Below are 13,358 nucleotides of genomic sequence, written 5' to 3'. Positions count from 1 at the left end.
CAGATACAGGAATAATCATACTGTTGAGTGGGTTTTTGGGGGTCTTGGGAGATTTCTTTGATTCAACAGTTACTTATGCATGGAAAATAACTTGCAAAAAGATTGGAATGTAGAAGAAAGTGAAAAATGTCACAAGAATCCCTAAACTGCTACATACTGACATTCATGGATTCAGGTAAAAAGTACCATAATGTTGCTAGAAAATAGTACAAAGAAAATACAAAGAAAATAACACAAAGAAAAAAGGTTAATCAGAGATATCTCAGGCATCTATTATTTCTACACTCCCATTTAATTTTCTGTTCTATGAGAGAGGTGTCCATTTCCTTACGACTAGGAAGTAATTAAGTCATGTCCAAACACAAAAAATATTTAACTAGTAGCTTTTATACCATCACTCTGGGATGTCCCACAGTACCTAGGACCTACTCACCTAGTGACCACAGTGCTATTCTCAGTCTATAGGTTTAAACCATCATCTGTTCTTTCAAGAGGAACCAGCCCTGAGCATAACCTTTCTTTCCACATGCTATAATCAAGAAGTTGACTATCTGGCTGTATGTACAGTGTGAAGTTCTTGACTCATTTTTGTTATCCAATTTCACATGAGTAAAGTAACCACTGTCAGTCCACATTTACACCCCATTTGCGAATGTAACATTTGTTTCCTGATTGATACTCTCCTTAACCTCCAAGGGGAGAGAGTCAAAGAGGTGATCCTCTACGATGAGGCAGTTTCTGCGGAGGAGGCGACACTGGCCGAGCTGGGCCGGTAGGCGGTCCAGACAATTTCCCTTAAGCTCAAGTTGTGTTAGCTGCACCAGTTGGCTTATTTTCTCTGGAAAGACAGAGATACAGTTGTGTCCAAGACATAATGTCCTCAGTTTGGTGCACTTGAACAGCTGCTTGGGCACTACCTCCACCTTGTTGCCTGTGATGGCAAAATGCTGCAGGTTCTGCATAAATCCAACCTCCAGCGGGATCACCACTATTGAGTTATTACTGACGTCAAGGTACCTCAGCTTCAGGAGGTTGAACAGAGGTGTAGGCAGAGACTCAAGTTTGTTGTGCGAAAGGTAGAGCGACTCAAGGTTTTTGACATGGCTTATTGACAATGGAATGGTGATGATCTTATTGTGCCACAGTTTGAGGCAAATAAGTCTCTTGAGGTGCTGGAAGCTAATGACCTCTTCAATGGTGCGTATGTTGTTGGATTTGAGGTCAAGCTCCTGCAGGTTGGTCAAACTGAAAATAGCATGGGGAATTCGCTCCAATTCACAATTATGAAGCTCCAGTTCAGCTAGGTTCATCATTTTCTTCAAACTATTCAGTACCAAGAGCTTCGTACCATCATTATGAACCACCAGCTTGATCAGGTGTGGAGAGAGATCTGTGATGTTCGTCGGGACCTTTGTGAGGTTGCTTTTGAGATGTAAAATCTTCAGATGCCTCAGGTCCCTAAGAGACTCTAAACCGATCATTTTGTTATTTTCAGAGTTCAGATTCCCAACCAGGTACAGCTCCCTCAGGTTTTTCAACAAGTACACCCAGGTGGGGATCTCAGCCACATCAGTAAATTTGACATGAAGGCATCGAAGGTGGTCACGAAGAAAACTGAAAGCTGTCTGCTCAACTTTGGCAGGACAGTGGTAGAAATGCAGCTCTTGGAGGTTTGTCATTTGGGAAATCTTAGCTGTTATTCTGGCCTCAGGAATTAGTTCCAGCTTAAGGATCTCCAGGTCAGTGAGGTCAAAAACAGCATCCGGCACACCTGACAACATGAAAAGATGGAGCTCCAACTTATCCTGAGCATTGCGAGTTACATGTTGGCGCAGTTTCTCAAAGGTCCACTCATGATTCAAGCTGATCTCCCGTAGCTTGTTCTCACTGACCTCAGATAGAAAGACACCAAAACGCTTTGAGTACAGCTGGTCGTACTGGTCAACCATGTGTAAGAGGAAAGCAAAGTCATTCTTAACATCAGGAATGTCGCTAAAGCTACTCTCTTCTCTCACTTTTTCAAAGGAGTACTCCTTGAGAGGTCGTCGGAAGAGCCAGAAGAGTGTGTATATACATATCACACCATAAACACATATAAGAGCAATATAGCTAACAAGCAGCTTCTTTAACATGAATGCCATGTTATGTGTGCATTGGAATTTTGCGTACCCAGTTAAATGTTTTATGTCAGGTTCACATACATGGTCAAAATCAATGGCGGCAACAAATGTCATCGTGTAACACAAGATCAAAATGAATTTCACTGTTTTGATCACTGTTTGAGCAACATACAGCTTGTAAATCAAGTCGCTGTCCTCTATATGTGCACGGAACTTTCTCACTTTTTCAAAAAGGGCCTTCGCTTGCTCACCGTCTTTCTTGTCTAGGATAGTCATGCATGGGACTTCGATAACAGGCTTTTCAGCAGAGAACTTGACCCCTGCTTTAGTAAGCATGGGGGTGGACTGGTTAGGACTTCCCTCTTCGCTGCTGGTTGAGAAATGTTTTGGTAGGGAGGAGGCACCAGTTAGCCTCTGTTTGTTCTCCTCTGAGTCTTCACATGCAGTCTCTGACAATGCCTTAGTTGTCCAAGGAGACTCAAAACATTTCCCCAGAATGGAAACAAAATGCTCGATTTTGGAGCTAGTCTTTGGATATTTGAACCAAAAGTTGCTGCTGACCATGAGTACAATAGTATGGATGAGAGCGAGGTATGGAAAGTACTTAGAGTACCACGGAAGGGCAACATGGTAGCACATCTGATTGACAAAAACATACTGCTGAAAGTCCAAGTTTGTCCTAATGCCTGTTGGTGGAGGCTGCCCAGCTGCACCTGACTGTGAGAAGTGAATTTCCTGGACAACGTTATCGGGCAGGTCTTTAGTCATTAGGGGCGCTGCAGCCAGTGTGACCCTGCTTCCTCCATTCCCTGTGCCAGCAGCTGCCTCTGGTGGCCCCTGGGTTGAGAAGCCATTTGGCTCTTCGGCAGGTTCCAGGACAGGGAGGCAAACCACTTGATCTTTGGTTAACTGCATTGTTCCCGAGAATATTGCCAGCATCAGCATGACAACACCCAGGTAATCCATAAAGACGTCCCACCATGGTTTCAATATTCGATAAGTTGGCTGGATGTCGTTAAGGGAGGCTACTTCTGTGAGAGTAAACATTCCTGCAACAGAAAAAAAGAAAGAACATAAACAAACTCAAATGGCATATGAGGTGTTTGAACATAATATTACATAGTATTATCATATTAAAAGCCATATAAAAATAAAATGTCACATTTTCAAGCTGTAAAAGGAAGCCTGAGCTTACCCATGATGTTCTGTTATGATTTTAGTTCGAAAATATATTTTTTAGCCTAATAATTATGTCACGTCCGATAAAGTTCAAAATCTCAAGACTGTCTCTGAAAGAGGACATTGGTTTTATGAGACGATTACCCTTTACTAGTGGCTAATGGTGGAGTGACATAGGTTTCCTGGGCTGGAACAAATCCCACTTTTTGGAGCAAATGAGGAAGTTAAACTACAGCTTTAGTTCGCTTTCAACAGTCTAATAGTTTCAGTTGTCAATGAAGCCCAAATTATGGAGAGTACATATTGTTTTCTTAAATCAACCAGGCCCAGAAAATAAATCATCATAAAAGTTCAGATTCAGATTCAGATTCAGTGAGGTACCTGTAGACAGTAGCCTGGCCAATAACTGCCAATCAGTTTACACAGTGCAGCTCTCGCTGAGTACATTAAACTTGTTAATTAGCTTATCTATCACATAGTCCTGATTTGTGATAGATAGACAGATCAATATATCAAATCACACCAAAGATAATCAATACAATCTCAAGTTGCACCATCTGCACCAAGAATGTTGCTTTCAAAATGTTGAACACTACAACAAAGAACAGGCTTGTGAATTATAGGGACATTAATAACTAAGATGCAATGAACATCTCTACTGTAAAACCCTAGAATATGCCTAACACTTTTTGTTAAGAAAGATTAAACATCTATTATGAAACACTTCAATGTTCGCAGACTGTGTGATGTGAATTCTAAAATCTAAAATGATAAGATGTTTATCTATGTGCTGCTGCCCAAACAAAAAGTGAATGTCATAAACTATATTTGCACTCACTTGTCTGCCACAGCAAAACTAATTTGTAAGTCTTTGAGAAAGGAAAGGCTTTGCATACCAGACTGAACAGTGGGGCTCCACATATTTTTCAGTTTCAAAAGCTTATCGACATTGTCTTGACATGCTCCACCTAAAACTCAATCTCGTTCTTTCCTTTCATTGCATCAAAAACTGTGTAAGTCATTACTTTGTTCTTTGTCTTAACCTGTCTGGGTGATCTCACTCTCTAGCTTTACCCGTTGTCTAGGAAACTTATTTTGGCTTTGAAGTGAATAGATCAGCCATAAAGCCCAAACTCAAGGCTCAAATAAAACCTCACCCCAGAAAGAATAGATGACTGGAGAGCTAAGAATGCCTGCTTCTACAAAAACAACTAAAGGGTGGTCAAGAAATTGTCTGTAGAATAAAGACTTAAAAAGTGAGCTGGACAGCTACAGTAGATGAGCACTAACTATACAGCACATGCAAACAACCCCTCAAGAGGTGTCTCCTTTGATAAAAGATTAACGTAACACTTAACTTTGAGGAATACATTATAAAAGCTTTGTAAAGTGTTTGTATATAGTTAATAGGCAATTACTATCAGTTGAATTTATTTTTAAATCAGTTATAAATTAACTCAGCTGACACCAAAAGGTGTCTTGCTCCCAACTCAATTACATTTTTCTATGCTAGGTCTTAAAGGAAAATGTCACCGATTGTCACCACAACTTAACAGCAAATTATTAGTTGTCTTTGTTGTCTAAATAACCAGTAAAATCCTGAAATCAGCAATACCTAGCTTTTGACCTACAGAACACATTTGGAAGCTGTTTTCATCAGTTCCAATCAAATGTGATTGCAGAAGTCATGTGAATGCAAATGTCATTCTTTCCGAAACAAATCTGCTCAGACAAAATGCTGAAATACAACTTTTGGAGAAATGAACTGCACGTTTCTGTATTTATGGGGAAGTGTGCATTTAGCATCCACCCTTACATAACCACACACTTCAGGGCCAGAGGTCACTACAAGATGGAACTGAACTCCTGAGCAAAAAACAGAATGAACACTAGAACAGCCATGCCTATTTTACCTAGTAGTAGAGCTGCCTTGGTAGACCCCCTTTTTAGAATGTAAATCTGCTACTTACACACAAAGACCATCTTGTTGTTTAGCCTGTCTCCTACACAGAAAAAACTGCAAAATAGCTTTATACTAGCTTATCCTGATGTCATTTTGAAAATGTAAGGATACTGGGTGGTAGAACGCACGTATATCTAGGAAAAGTCATGAAAGGAGGGTCTTGAAATCGTTTCTGCGACCCCATCACGGATCTTCTAGTGTTAAGCACTGTTGAAGCCTGGGAGTGACTGTAGAAAAGCAATTGGCCTTGACATGCAAGGTGTTAATCCCTGCTGTGGAAAGCCAGCTAGTGATACACTGTATTTATGGTCATAAAGTTATGACCTTAAATCTATACTGTAGGCTACATTGTTAGTCTACAATCAGAATTTACAATACTTGTTTAGACTGAGCTAAATGGGCCCCAAAATAGGGCAACAGTTATTAGCAATTAATGATTACTGGGATTTGATGTCGGCTCTTTCATCAGCTGGGTGCCTGTCTCAATCCTCTGATAATCAAAAGTGGCCATGTTGCGGCTACTATGCTCGCCGCATTGACATGCAGAGCGAATGGCCTTGTTTGCATATAGGCGGACCTGAATATTATGCCTAAAAATAGGCCAATCATAACCGTATTAAACTGATGATCGATATTTCATATTTCATTTCGTATGTATTTAATTGCAAATACGTACTGTAGCCCTATAGGCTACATCTGAAATGAGGTTTACCCACCACCACCTGGGCCTGTATGGAACATCGGCTGTATGAATAGCGAAATAACAATGGCTGTGTTCGAAATGGCATACTAGCATACTGCATACTAGCATACTCAATTAGTATATACTGCATACTGCTTACTAAATTCATAATAAGTATGCCAATACCAGCCGACCGAAAATCTAGTATACATTTCTTGCATACTCAAATTTCACACAATCTACAGTGTGAACGCACTGCATACTCAAAATCTACGTCATATCTAGTATGAGTAGTATGCTAGTATGCCATTCCGAACACAGCCAATGACTTGGAACCACACTGCGCGTGAACCGACAGTGGGTTCAACTGGACGCAGCATCGCCATTGAGTGTGACCATGTTCTAAAATATGACACAGCATGTCATCGCTCATATTGACACATCGGTGCTGATTGGGGACATCCATCGTATTTTTACATTAAAAAGGTTTAGGTTATAGAGTTCACATTCTCCACGGTTAAAATCCACAATTATTTCTGAATGGGCCCTTGTCTTGTGTTCGTTATTCCCCTTCCTGGAAATGGCTATAGCCTACAACGGTTTTTAATGAATAGTAGCCTAATAATGGAGAGCATAGCCTAATAATAGATATGCGGCTACTCTGCCTTCATCATTTTTCCGTCCATCTTCAATCGGGGGTCGTAAGATAAACAATGTCCGTGTCATCTATTATTATTGCCTTTCGCCATGCACCCACCCACCCGCTCGGACTGGCCGGAGAATGTTACTTACAGATGGGGGGGGAAAGTCGACAGCTAATGTCAATGATACAGAATCCTCGTGCTTCTATGTTAGGGTTAAAACTCTCCTTATTCCACAAAAAGGATGTGTGCCCCGTTGTATTGTTTAATAAGCCAACAACAACATCTGCGATATGAACATGCGCTCGAAATATGCCGACTGCCTTTCAATCAGACAATAAAGCACATGTATGTTTACATAGGCCTATATATGTGTCTTCTCTAGCGATGATGGCCTAGGGCCCGATGGCTGTTTCATTTTCATCTCGCATTCTTCATCATGTCTGAACATGAGAGGGAGAGGCCTATTATACGTGGAGATTATTTCAGAAACGGGAAGTTCATTAGGGCATATCTATTAGGCTATGCTCTCCATTATTAGGCTACTATTCATTAAAACCCGTTGTAGGCTATAGCCATTTACCAGGAAGGGGAATAACGAACACAAGGGCCCATTCAGAAATAATTTTGGATTTTAGCGGTATGAAATGTGAACTCTATAACCTAAACCTTTTTAATGTAAAATACGATGGATGTCCCCAATCAGCACCGATATGTCAATATGAGCGATGAAATGCTGTGTCATATTTTAGAACATGTGCTACTCACAATGTGTTAATCTACACGCTATGTGCATGTTATGATTCTAAAGCATCGATAGGAAATGGGGACAAAGCTACACAACTTCGCTCGTTATTAGCTGAAATCCTGGTCGATCTGTGTTACTTCGTGTTCGAATCAAAGTAAACCAGCCAGGATCTGAACTAACAGAATATATACCAGGCCTGCGCATCTCGCCGAGATGGCGTTCACTTATTATTATGGCACATAATCCTATTAGAATAGACTTGTAAAAGTGTTAGGGTCCACAAATCTCCGTAGAATCAGCCATCGTTTCATTTCTATAGACACCAGATATGTCATATTTAGACGGGAATTAGGCTATATTGCGTATGTTTCAAGATAGCAGAGCCATCATCACTGTCCCGAAGACTTCTCAGATTGCCTAAACATTTGACGCATGTCCGTTGTTTCTTTGTGACAAAGCAACATATGGTGTGGTTTATTTATAGCTAACGGGCATTACATCAAATAGACTGCCGCTTGTTTGAGAGTGTCGCATAACAGTACGCACCTTCAATTGATGTGGTCCCACTACCTCCTTGATTCTTCTGCCCAGAAATGAGGTCTCTTTGTACGTCCCATGTCTCGTTGATTGTAAACAAAGACGTTTATGCCTCACATCTGATCTAGTCAATCGGATAGCATTGACAAGACAGTAAACCAGATTATCGAGACTTCGGTTTGGTCCTCTGGAGCGACATGCTGCGGCGATGTAGGTTGGTTGCACGAAAAAAATGATCTCACCCTAAAATTGCATCAACCATTCCTGGGCTCATAAACAGCACGACTTTGAAGCAACACGTTTATGTGGTTATACCCTCCCGCGCCTTTCCCGTCACTTCTACAATGTCGTTTCTGTGACAGTGCGTGACATTAGAATTAGAAGGTTCTATCTCCGTTTAGGGTAGTTCAGAGATATTGAGCGTCAAAGTGTTTACATTCCATTATGTTTTGTGAGATGGAACCTTTGTATTTTATGAATTACTCACTCAAAAAATTCAACATTTTAAAAATAACACCACACAGGCATTAATAAACACCTAATGGATCAGATTATGTAAAAAACTCAATTTTGACAAAAATTGAGATAGAACCTTATAATTCTAACGTCACGAGTGGCTTCATGCCTTTCCAGAAAGTATTCCCACCTTATCTGTTCTCGGCTCGTTCACTCCCCTTCAATGATCTGATGGGGCTGGCGAAGTGTAAGCCACATGGTACTGAGGTGGTGCTATGGCTTACATATGCCATACCGACATCTGTGCAAATGGAGAAAGAGGGTGCGCATGTCCGCAGGGTAATAGAATGCATGTTGTTGAATGCTTGTCCAGGCGTTCTGAGGATGAATGGACTCGCTCCTGCAATTCCTAAGCTGTTAAACTAAACTATGCACCCCGTGCACTCCACTGTAGAAACAGTCCTACAACAGTACTAAAACACCTGCTGGATTGCCATGGTCACAAGATTTAAACAAGGAGTGTGTTATTTCTAAGGAACACAAAGAAACACATAGGCTTAAAGGGCAACATTATGCTCCCATAGCCTCAAAAGCCCCTTTTCCATTACAGGGCCAGCCCGGGTCGACCCGGGCTGGCCTGCTTCTTTGGCGCTTTTCCATTTGTCGGCCCGGGTCGGCTCGGGTCGGTTCGGGTCGCTTCTTTAGCTACCCTTCGATACCAGGAACCAAATTTAGACCCGGAACCTTTTTACCAGGCTGCGTGTGACGCTGCACACCGTTGATTGGTCAATGGAAATCGTCATCCCATGTTCATAGATTTTTTCGCTAACCGCCATCTTTAAATACCACATTCGCTCTTGGAAAATGTCACTACAGTTTCTTTAATAGCTTATTAATAAAGATTAGAAAAATTATGCTGACCATCGTATTATCTTAGTTTAATGTCATTTCAATGCATCATAGAACTTTTATTTACAACAAGCATAACACAAAAATCGCTATTATGCACCGTCTTTGCCCGTGAATAACACCGGCTATGGAGGTGGTACAAACACAATACTCCTTTGCTAACTTCACCATCGGTATACGGTCATTATGAGCCCTTAACCACCGCGCTGACACCCCGAGAAGATATGCTTTTAACCGTAAACTCAATGAACCGGGAGTTCACCGCTGCTCTAAGCAGCAGCACGTCATGGAGGATATCAGCGGGGGGACAGACCATTTCTACCAGGGAATTCGCTCCGCGCTGTGTCATAGACCGTGATAACAGTGTCGTATCGACACCATTCAAATGGTTCCAGATTCCCTGTCCTCTCCCCTATCCGGACACGTTTGAATTGTTATCCTAACCCACGGTAAACCGAAGTTATTAACCCGCAAAGGGTGCCTCCGGGCACCGTGTTTGTCCGTGAATAACACGGCACACAATGATACTACAGTTCATAAAGCAGACAAGTGAAGGCAGTGGTTTTAAGGGTTCAAAAAACATGACTTTATTATGTGTACATAGCTTCCTCTCTCTCTTTCTCTTTCTCTCCAAAAAACCACGGTTAGTAATATACCACATGCCGAGGAAAAAGTATACGATAGCTTCATGTTCCTCCATGTCGCTGTTGTTGTGGCTGTGTTGTGTCTCGTGAAAATATACATCACCACCATGGTGCGCTTTTATGACGCGTAACTCCGCCTACTATCTCCTACTCCTCCTACTCGTTCCTGGTCTGTTGTGTATAGTGGAAAACCAGAACTGTTCAAAAGCGTGCCGAAGCGTGCCGAAGCGACCAGACCCGAAGCGACCCGGGCCGATAATGGAAAAGCGCCAAAATTGTGGCATGTGAATCAGTATTATGGGGCGTTTATATGCTGTACATTTTTACAACACTGCAGTGGTGTAGTCTAGTTTTTTCTAGTGGGTATACTGTGATTTTGCCCTCCCAGTCAAGAGCGACACCTGTCCCGTAGCGACACCCCATAAGCACCACCACACTCACTTATGCATACAGTATGCATCTACAGCAGTGTTTGCTGCCTTGGGGGGGGTGGCATGGACTTGTACATCAAGCTGCCTCACGCTACAGAAACAGGAGACAGGCTCCTGCCCCCTAAGGGCCGTTAGGCTCGAGAACCATCGGTTCTCAAGGCTACTTATGTGGTCCCAAGATAATAGACAATGAATAAAAAGATATACATAAAAGTTGTATGTCTCTCAGAGAGATAAACTTCTACACCTTGTATACTATGTAACCTACGAAACAGGATTAAGGTAGCAGATTATCACAGGTAGTGGCTGCACGTATGAATATTTCAAGACGTCAACTCCGACCTTGATATTTAAAAATCATTATTACTGCATCTGTATTTAGCCGCTATCCTTCCTGATACGGCGTGTGAGTTTGCAGACACTGCATCATAAGGGCTCTGCACACAGCGTGCGATTTCTGTTGCGCGTCAACGTTCCATTTTGAAGTTTGAATGGAAGTCTATGAGAACATACAACAGAAATTGCATCGCACGCTGTGTGCATTGGGATGCGATGTTTTATGATTTTCTCATAGACTTCCATTCAAACTTCAAAATGGAACGTTGACGCGCAACAGAAATCGCACGCTGTGTGCAGAGCCCTTTACAGTCACCTTGTAACAGTTTGAAAAGTGCCATCTTGAATCTACTGTGGGGGGATAAAGGGGATTATATCTGACATGAACCTCTAGCTTGCACACTCTCATGGCCTGGTGATAAGCATGTTGATATGCTTGACACAAGACATAAGCAGAGGTGAGGTGTTGAGAGGAAAACAAGTATGTAAGTAATATCTGTGAAGGTAGATGAACGATGGGACTGTTGAGCTCAAATAAGAGGGGGTAGTGCCCATCTGGGGACCTTTATCTGGACCAGCTGAAACAACAGACACTTTCAAGTGAATGAAGCATAATCAGGTTAACTGATCAGAAGTGCAATACATGTTTTAACAAAAAGGAATGAAGCCGTTGTTTTGCTGTAATGACTTCATAATGAAAATCCAACCACCAAAGAATAATGACATTAGCCATGGCTTGTTCAATAGTGCTTTAGCTCTTTGTTCCATTTTAGGGCAAGCTGCCAAGTCCAAGACAACAGCTTTATTTACAGTATGCTACTGCATGCAGGACTTGTTTCACCCATAAACAGAGCTACACAAAAGGGCGTGTGAGAAATAATCTAGTGACAGACAAATTATTGACGATAATAAACCCACACTCTTGATATGTTGTATGATGAAGATGCATGGACCTGCAGTACCAGGCCAGAAATAGAACAATGCATTTGCAGAAGACTGTGACATTAGCCTGTTTCTACATTTAGAAAGCTGTTGTAGAGGTCACTCGTGTCATTGACTGTAACAGCCTTTTAAAATAAAATAAAAAGCCTTCTAATATGAAATACGGTGGCTTCTTCAGGATGAACTTGCACTGCTTTCATAGCTGCATTTCTTAATGCCATTGCTGCACACAGTAATAGTAATAACACTGTTAAGCTACTGTAATTGTGTACTGCATATAATTAACCTCGCTTTAACAATATAATATTAGAAAGTATTTGATAATTAGAGGTTGAAATTGGTTGTTCAATATAAATCATCTATTCAATTTGGAATATTTCCAATGAAAGTTGGTTGGGCACATTGGTGATTTCCAAATATCTTCAATTAAAAATGCCATATTGAATGCCTAAACCTGAAACTTTCACTGTTGCATAACATGCAACACTGCCACCTAGGCTGACAAAATAATTCCACACAAACTGATTTCTTTCTTTCTTGTATTTCATTCTTGCCTGATGCATGGTGGGGTAACAGAACACAGACAATATGTTTACAATATCAATTAAAGCAGCCGTTTGTTTTTATTCATTGACATAAACCAAAAACAGCAGGTTTTTGGAAAAAAAATAAAACAACATGTGTACAAAACATATACATTTTTTTGCATCTTACTCCCATTACCATTTCAAGGGAGATATTGTCTAATTGTGTCATAGAACAACATACACCTCTTTTTACATCCTCAACATATATATATATTATGTAAGGAAAACATATTCTTGCACCAGTGCAATTTCTTTCTTCCCTTTTAATCAATTGTGCATATGCGCTTGGTATCTTTCCCAACTTTCAGCAATCAAATAAGGTCCTCCATTCATTTTGGGGGGCAATATACACAACCTTAGAATTAAATACCTAATAGATATGTGTTGTTTTCATTCATTGCAGAGAGCAAATGACAAAACCCAAAATAGCACAACAATGTCTAGTGCATGCAGGAGTTGTTTTTTCTATCATAATGATTTGTTCATTATGGTGTTATTGTTGGTCAGGTGGAGGATGTTATAGTAACTAAAATAAGCAAACTCTTAAATATGGAGAGATAAATATGGCCCAGCCAGACTGAACAGCTTGCAACTACTGGACCATGTACTTATAGTCGACAGTACATTATTAGTTGAAGCACTTTCATTATCAAGTACAAGATTAATGTAAGACTACCTGAGTAGAGAAGTTGAGTAGTGCATCTGATTTAATTCATATTTCACCTTTACATAAAATATGTATTCCAATGAAAGACCACATTTCAACACTAAGGTGCATATTTTCAAAGGGAGGAATACAGTAGGTCATAATTTAATTTGTGGCTGTTGCTGTGATAGGATTAGTGATCCTGGTTTATTAATATGTTACATGACACTAGTATGACATTAGTATTACAATCAGGCCTTCTTTTCTCTCCCTTCCGAGATGGATTTGTTTTGTCTTAGGCTAAGTTGTTGGCACCATTCCCGTACTCGGCATGGTACCCTTATGATAAGGCAAGAGAGGGGCTGAGAATGAGGCCATTAGAATCGCTGTCTCTGGTACTTTTCCCCTGCTTGTTTAGCCTAAACTGTGGACCGGCATTTGGCTCCTCACAGATCCTTCCTACTTTGCTGTATGCTGTATCCCTCCCTTGTGCACATTACATTCAATTATTAAAAGACTGTAGTGCTCCGATCTGAT

At 40.9% G+C, this 13,358-nt stretch overlaps 1 protein-coding gene across 1 annotated transcript; it reads right to left on the bottom strand.

Annotated features, from left to right (window-relative positions):
* Positions 1-635: 635 nt before the first annotated feature.
* Positions 636-3,167, bottom strand: lrrc8db (leucine rich repeat containing 8 VRAC subunit Db; the record flags this gene model as incomplete). The annotated part of the gene is made up of 1 exon (XM_080536226.1): positions 636-3,167. One exon carries the CDS (start codon positions 3,165-3,167, stop codon positions 636-638), a length of 2,532 nt encoding a protein of 843 aa, XP_080392352.1.
* Positions 3,168-13,358: the final 10,191 nt, after the last annotated feature.

Source organism: Nansenia antarctica, assembly GCF_963989245.1.
Source record: "Nansenia antarctica genome assembly, chromosome: 7".
Lineage (NCBI taxonomy): Eukaryota > Metazoa > Chordata > Actinopteri > Argentiniformes > Microstomatidae > Nansenia > Nansenia antarctica.
The sequence above is the reverse complement of the archived record's forward strand: the minus strand, read 5'-3'. Positions and strand labels throughout refer to the sequence as shown.